The sequence below is a fragment of the Myxocyprinus asiaticus genome, chromosome 7 (assembly GCF_019703515.2).
Source record: "Myxocyprinus asiaticus isolate MX2 ecotype Aquarium Trade chromosome 7, UBuf_Myxa_2, whole genome shotgun sequence".
Classification (NCBI taxonomy): Eukaryota; Metazoa; Chordata; class Actinopteri; order Cypriniformes; family Catostomidae; genus Myxocyprinus; species Myxocyprinus asiaticus.
Genome location: NC_059350.1, coordinates 46122628 through 46129751, shown reverse-complemented (window position 1 = coordinate 46129751; position 7124 = coordinate 46122628). Strand labels below are relative to the sequence as shown.

At 40.1% G+C, this 7124-nt stretch overlaps 1 protein-coding gene across 2 annotated transcripts; it reads left to right on the top strand.

Annotated features, from left to right (window-relative positions):
• Positions 1-216: 216 nt before the first annotated feature.
• On the top strand, positions 217-6055 carry uncx4.1 (Unc4.1 homeobox (C. elegans)). Of its 2 annotated transcripts, none has more exons than XM_051703768.1 (3): positions 217-944; positions 1641-1831; positions 3614-6055. In XM_051703768.1, the coding sequence occupies exons 1-3, from the start codon at positions 683-685 to the stop codon at positions 4577-4579; spliced, it is 1419 nt and encodes a 472-aa protein (XP_051559728.1). In that variant the 5' UTR covers positions 217-682; the 3' UTR covers positions 4580-6055. The 2 variants fall into 2 exon arrangements, with proteins under 2 accessions (XP_051559728.1, XP_051559729.1); XM_051703769.1 differs by having other exon boundaries at positions 218-944; positions 1656-1831; positions 3614-6054.
• The last annotated feature ends 1069 nt before the right edge of the window (positions 6056-7124 follow it).

Here is a 7124-nt window from a genome sequence, read left to right as displayed (position 1 = left end):
TCGCGTGTAGATATGAGAGCAGCTTGTAGTTTTAAATTCGCCTTGACAGCTCGCAACAGGGTGGGTGATAGAATCACTCTATTCGGGGCACGATGCCTCCGCGTAATAGGAAAGCATCATTTTACGCATTCAGAGAGAGCGAGGCATTCCTTGAAAAGCGGCACTTGACGTTTTCTGTTGTTGGGATCTGTTATTGTTTTCAAAGAGCAGAAAAAATTAGCTGTTGGAACAGAATCACTGTACGTTTATGTAGTCTCTATTTCGAATTTTGTCGGGAATCAATCAATTCGCCGGTTTCGCCTCCTCACTTTTCTCCTCCCTCTCGCCTAGTTGTGATGGCTCGTGCCGTGTTGTGACAGCGCTAGTATTGTTTATTGAGGTGGATGTCAGGTATAATTAGCAATCGATATGGAATACGTTCCGTGTCGTGGTTCTGACGTCACCGACGATTAACGTTTCTTATTGGTCGCAAATTCCCCAGCGCGAGAGCTCGTTATTTGGACAAGGCAAGAGTTGATGTTGACAAGTAGGGGAGTGTAAAAAAGCCTGTGCGCCTTCTTTAGTCTCCTTATTCCTCGCTCGGAAGCGCAAAGCATGTCCACGCTCGCCCCTCCACGGCTGTTCTGAGGGAAGTGTTGGAGCTTGTTTGCCCAGACAAACGGTTCCCTGATTCGGAGATGAAATGATGGATAGCCGGATCCTCGAGCATCCACATGCCCAGTTTGGAGGCTCTCTGGGAGGCATTGTTGGAATGGGTTTCCCCTACCACCTCAGCCATCATCATGTTTACGATCTTTCCGGACATCAGATACAGTCGGCGGCCGCTATACCGTTTTCTATAGACGGATTACTTAACGGATCATGCTCGGCGTCTGTTGCAAACTCTAACCCATTGCTCGGATCTGGATGTGGCATAAACGGGGATAGTCAGTATAAACTCGGCGGTAAGAGAACGGCCATCCGCTTCCTTTCTTAAATATAGGCCTGTCATTAAAAATTATTTTATATTAAAAAGTTACGCGAGGCATGTCTCGTAAAGAACATGTAATTATTTTTTAATTACACATGCAATGTTTTTTTTTATTTTTATTTTTTATATTGAAATTTGAAAACAGCTTTGTTTCCTTTTCATTAGTGCAGGTGAGCTGAAAAGTATTTTACACAGACACAATGCGATCAGTATGATTTGATGGTTTTACTACACAGTTTTAGTGGATTTAAAGCCTTGTGTTATGGAGGATAACCATTGGCTCAGCAAAGTGATTTGTTAATGTAGACTTGTCACACAACATCTCTAAATATTACTATTATAACTATTATAATGTGAAACTACGATAATGAGCAATATTTCCATTGCTTTAGATTTTACTAGAATAGTCTGTATTTTAAGAATCCTCTAAATGGCAATTACAATGATATTGCCAATTCCAATCATTTTAATATAAATTGTATAGGTTAGTTAATTCGTTGCCAGTAATTTAAACAGTGCAACTTTATTTTAGCATTTTATTTTTCAACTGAGATGTTTGAGAAATTTGTATGAGTCGTTTCTGTCAACAAATTGTTGACAGTTCCATTTAGTAGAACTGAAAGTGCGCATATGTGCATGTTTTCAATGTTGCATGCGCATGTCCTCACAGATTCTGTGATCCTAGATTCCGGAGACCCTGACAAGGAAAGCCCTGGTTGTAAACGGAGGCGAACGCGTACAAATTTTACGGGCTGGCAGCTGGAGGAACTAGAGAAAGCGTTCAACGAAAGCCATTATCCGGATGTGTTCATGCGCGAGGCGCTCGCGCTACGTCTAGACCTTGTCGAGTCACGTGTTCAGGTAAATGATGGTGTGTTTTATGTCGTAACAAAATCTTTCCTTTATCTTTATTATGATTGCATATTTGTAATTAATCAGACACATTATTAGCTATAACAGCTACTCCAGACTTCACGTACTTTTGTTTATAATGCTGGCTAATCTGATGAAAGATTTAAAGGTTTCAAATACCAAAAAGTGTGGATGATCATTTTTCCAGATGCATGACAACAGGATAGATAGATATAAAATAATGGTAAACAATGGCATGGTAAAATAATTAGTTTGACAATAATATTGAATAATGGTATGTTAAAATAACGTTAAAACAAACTGACTACTTTGATTTAATTTGGATAATTCAATTGGATAATTTATTAGCAGATTATTATTAACAGTGTAGTACAAATGTTAACAAAAATGTTAGTCCTGGTGTCATCAATAACTTATATAAATTACTTAAATAGCATATTAACATCCTACTCACATTTTAGTTCATATTATTTTATTCTACCCGTTTTACCAATTCATTGCTAAATTAAATATAGGCCAGTGGGTTATGAATGATGTCCTAACTACTGTAAGCGTTGGACGTGCAGCCTTTGTCTGGATTATTCTTTTTGTAGAATCTCGACGCTGGATAAGACGTCTTGTTTGGGGAGTTAAGCTTAGCTTTGTATTATTCTTATTCCTTAAGGAAGATTAGCCGGCTTTATCGTTAGGTTTGTGTGCTCACAGATTTTAACGTCATTAACGTTTCATGTGTATACACAACTATTGTCATGTATAGCCTCGATGTCTCGATGTTAGTATGCGTCTTAGCCTGCTGGTGGATGTTAACTCCTGTGTTATCAGCGCTGAACAGACGGCAGTCGCCATGTGAGGGGCCTGGGTGTGAGGTGCGAGCCTGCTGCTCTCTGCCTCTTCTGGGCCAAATCTGTCCTAGCGCTTACACGCGCCTAAATGAACTTAAGGGGAACAGGGTCTAAATTAGCCACGCAAAACCCAGACCTAATTAAGAGAGAGTGAGATATTACATTGAGTCAATTGACAATTAAGGCAAGAGCATCTGTGGCTGTGAGATTTAGGCCTAGATGAAAACATTTCAAGTCAAGTTGGTTTACTGTCATTTCCTTTGTTCAGTAAGTGTCATGTTTTAACGAACCTTGTGATGCATATCAAGAGGGAAAAAGGAGATGAAAACAAAGTACACCCCATCATTCAATAATAATTGCTAATATTGTAGCAATTTACTGTTTATCCCATACAGAAATCTGAAATATGGCCATATATGAACACACACACACACACACACACACACCCACACACATAATTATAGGAGGTATATTTGAGTAGGCCTACGCACTCCAATTTGACTTGTATTTGGGGAAATATATTTTACATATATTAAAACGGCCGTAGTATTTAAAATGCATGTTCCATATACAAGTATGACTTTTTCAGTGAAAACCATATATGAACATATATTTCATATATCAGATTTCTGAATGGGATTCGTTTAAAATACTAAATAGATCCCGTTTAGGCCTATATGTTTCAATACGGAATTATTTTTCTTAATTAAAATAAATACACCAAATAAATATAAATATATGCCCTTACCTATATAAATTATATAAAACAATATTGTATTAAAGTGCCACAGTAGTGTAGTCTATAATGCATAGGCTACACGTAAATTTAATGTGTTCGTCAGACACATTTGCCTTTATAATAATTTTGCCATTCGTAGTTCATAGATGCTTTTGAAACTCTAAAAAAGTCGCAACCTTTGCTTTCTAGGTGTGGTTCCAAAACAGGCGAGCGAAATGGCGCAAAAAGGAGAACACGAAGAAAGGGCCCGGTCGACCGGCTCACAACTCTCACCCCACTACATGCAGCGGCGAGCCAATGGACCCAGAGGAGATCGCACGACGGGACTTGGAGCGCTTAGAAAAGAAGAGGCGAAAACAGGAACGCAAACTGCTCAAGTCCCAGAATAAGCTTTTAGCGGGTGAGCTCTTCCATACGCCCGGATCTGACAGCGACAGCGGAGTATCGCAGAGCACAGACAGCGAGTCAGCTCAGCCCAACGGGCCTCATCCTAACCCACACCGACAGCAAGCAGAACATTTATGTGACCAACACCCACGCCACCAAAGAACCGGTATAGTCAATGAGACAGCTGAGCCCATAGACCCCACAAGGAGCTCTGCTCTGTGCCCTGCGAGCAGCATCACACGCGCCTCCACGCTCCAGAAACTCAACCCATTTAGTGTGGAGAGTTTACTAGCCGACTCAAGTCCCAGGAGAAAAACGATCCTGGATTTTTCTCAGTTACCGCCACAGAGACAGCTGGTCGGTAAAGGCCAATTCCTTCTTTATCCTATTACCCAGCCGCTGGGTTTCATAGTGCCACAGACAGCGATGAAACCGAGTCAGGATTCAGGAAACTCGGGACACAACAGTTCCACGACAGACACCTCAACCCCAAACCAGCATGTGTCTGGAGATGTTACGAAAAATAATCACTTGTGCAAGGGTACCACAAAAGATGAGCTGCAAAGAGAAAACCAGAACTCTTCCATCCAAACATTAAACACAAGCTCAGAATCGAATTCACCACAAAACCAGTTTGCAAAAGAGTCCGAGGTCACAAGCTCTACCCAGAAAGAAAGCACCTCGCCTAACCTGTCTCAATGTTCGGACACGAAAACGCGCAGTTCTGCAGACGCAAATACAGATGGAGAGGACGTTGACATGGACTGAAATAACAAATAGGCCAGAAGCAGAGGAGCCACGTTGACTTGTCACAATCCCAAAGCTGATTGATTACGACACGTTTTTGTACAAAAGATTGTTTGAATTAATTTTTTACTCTTTTTCCAGAAACGGATATTCTCTATTCAAGTGGACTAAGTTAGCATACGAGCAGGATACAAGAACAACACAAATCCTCAAACATTGTATGAATGATAAAGTATCGAAGATATTTATATATGTAACGTTTTGATAAGTAATACGAAAAATAATAAAACATTGTGAAAGAAAAAGACCTCGTATTTCCAACGACTATTCCCACCTTAGTGCTGTAGCAGTTAGCCTGTCTGTTTTGTTTATCGCTTTGAGACGCTGCTGTACAGCATGCTCGTGTTTATTGCTTTAACAAATTCATTCATTCAAAACCTCCAGTTGAAATGAGGTCTCACGCCGCGGGCGGTAGGACCCGGTCAGCTCCTGTGGAGATTTGATATGAAAGTAATTATTTTCCCGGTGGCTGCTGGGAGGATACGTTTTTTCCCCCCCTTGTTAGCCTAAAGGCTTATTATACATTACCGATTCCAGCGATACGAAATCACATAAACTTCCAACAATAATAGAATTTGCATGAAAGGCTGGCGAGTCAGATTGAAATGGGGAAATAATAGCCCAGGCAGCTGCGAGCGTACGCGAGGACGCGTGTGTGTGCATAGTGAGGCAAGCCCGGGTGATTCGTGGGGCGGAATTTTCATGAGGCTGGTCTGTCAGGGCTCGTGTAGACAGCAATATTAAGATAGATGTTCGATGATATCCCTCATTGTTCTGTCGTGTGCATTGATGTTCCTGCCTTATCGGCCTATTGATCATGTGTCGCAGTGTAATAGAACAGTCTCTCTCTCTCTCTCTCTCTCTCTCTCTCTCTCTCTCTCTCTCTCTCTCTCTCTCTCTCTCTCACACACACACACACACACACACACAAAGTTGCAAAGTTAGCGGGGCACAAGTGAATTCATAAAGACAATGTGATGGAGATAAAATAGCTTGTCTATGTAAAGAAGAAAAGAAGGTATCTCACTAAACGTGGATTTTGAGGCATGAATTAGCTACAGCCGAAATATTCCGGTTTCAATACCAGTTAACCTCAATCAACAACATCTGTGGCATGATGTTGATTACCACAAAAAAAAAAAAAAAAAAAAAAAAAAATCGATTCGTCCCCGTTTTCTTTAAAAAAAAACAAAAACAAAGAAGCACAAATCAAGGTTCCAGTGAGGCACTTACAATGGAAGTGAATGGGGCCAGTTCTTGGAGGGTTTAAAGGGTGAAATGTGAAGCTTATAATTTTATAAAAGCACTAACATTAATTCGTCTGTTAAAACTTGTGTATTATTTGAGCTGTAAAGTTGTTTAAATAGTCGTTTTTACTGCTGTTTTAGTGTTTTGTGGCCATGTTGTCATGACAGCAAAGTTGTAAACTTGGATATAACTTTGCACAGAAAAGGCTAGTTATGTCGGACTAAAATCATGTTAACACGCATATTGTTTGTCTTGCAGCTATACTTTTGAAATAGTGGGTATTTTTTACGATTACGCATTGGCCCCATTCACTTCCATTGTGAGTGTGTCAATGTAACCCAGATTTTAGCTTTTTTTTTTTTTTTTTTTTTAAAGAAAAGAAGAGACAAGTCGAAATAATTTTTTGTGGCAATTAACATTATACCGCAAATGCTGTCGACTGAGCTTAACTTGTATTAAACCCGGGATATTCCTTTAATTAGCCTATCAAATTTCCAAATGCTCACCACGATTTAGAGTCTGCACGAGTGGACAGTTTTATACAAGTGTGGCACCACAACCCTCTGGTCATCGCTCCTATATTTGCAAATAAATTAAAAGTAAACTGAGAGGCTCGAGCTTTATCCTATGACTGACATCGCACAGAGTAAGCCAGCATTAATAACATTTACATAATTTCTTTTTTCGGGATACTGTATTTGCGCTGCATGAGATCGAGTTTATGTGAAAAATAACGAGAGAGCGAATCATCTCTGGGGAAATGTGCTACTTCAGCGAGGAGAAACCTAATGTTTTGTGTAGTTATGAGAAATGAGTATAAGATAAAATAAAATATAGGCTATTTTTACAGTGGCATAGTGAGTTGATTATAAAGGTCTGACACACCAGCATTACAGGCTATCTAATGCACATCCGCTCACTGGGGATCCTGCAAGCAGTAGCAGGCATAATTTACTATGACAAACAATCGATTTATACTAAATGAATTGATGGCACAACAGGCCCTCTTCACGTTTGGTCAGTGCAGTGCTATAACATATTCCTGCACGCGTAATGACTCCAACTCGGTTTATAGATTCAGGGAATTAAAAGTTTTCACTTTTGAGCCCAGAGACTCATTATAACCGGAGAAGGAAGGGGTGTAAATTGTTTTTACGCTATTATCTGTCCGTAAGCAGCAATTTCTCTTGCTAATTACGAAGGTGTTGCTTCTCATCGACAGCCGGCTGCTGATTTTCAATTTAACTGATCATCATAC

What these genes read in the sequence shown, in the direction of transcription:
- uncx4.1 (XM_051703768.1), top strand. Translation starts at nt 683, where the DNA reads ATGATGGATAGCCGGATCCTCGAGCATCCACATGCCCAGTTTGGAGGC. An exon ending in TAGTCAGTATAAACTCGGCG is followed by an intron (nt 945 to 1,640) that starts GTAAGAGAACGG and finishes ATGTCCTCACAG; the next exon opens with ATTCTGTGATCCTAGATTCC. An exon ending in TTGTCGAGTCACGTGTTCAG is followed by an intron (nt 1,832 to 3,613) that starts GTAAATGATGGT and finishes TTTGCTTTCTAG; the next exon opens with GTGTGGTTCCAAAACAGGCG.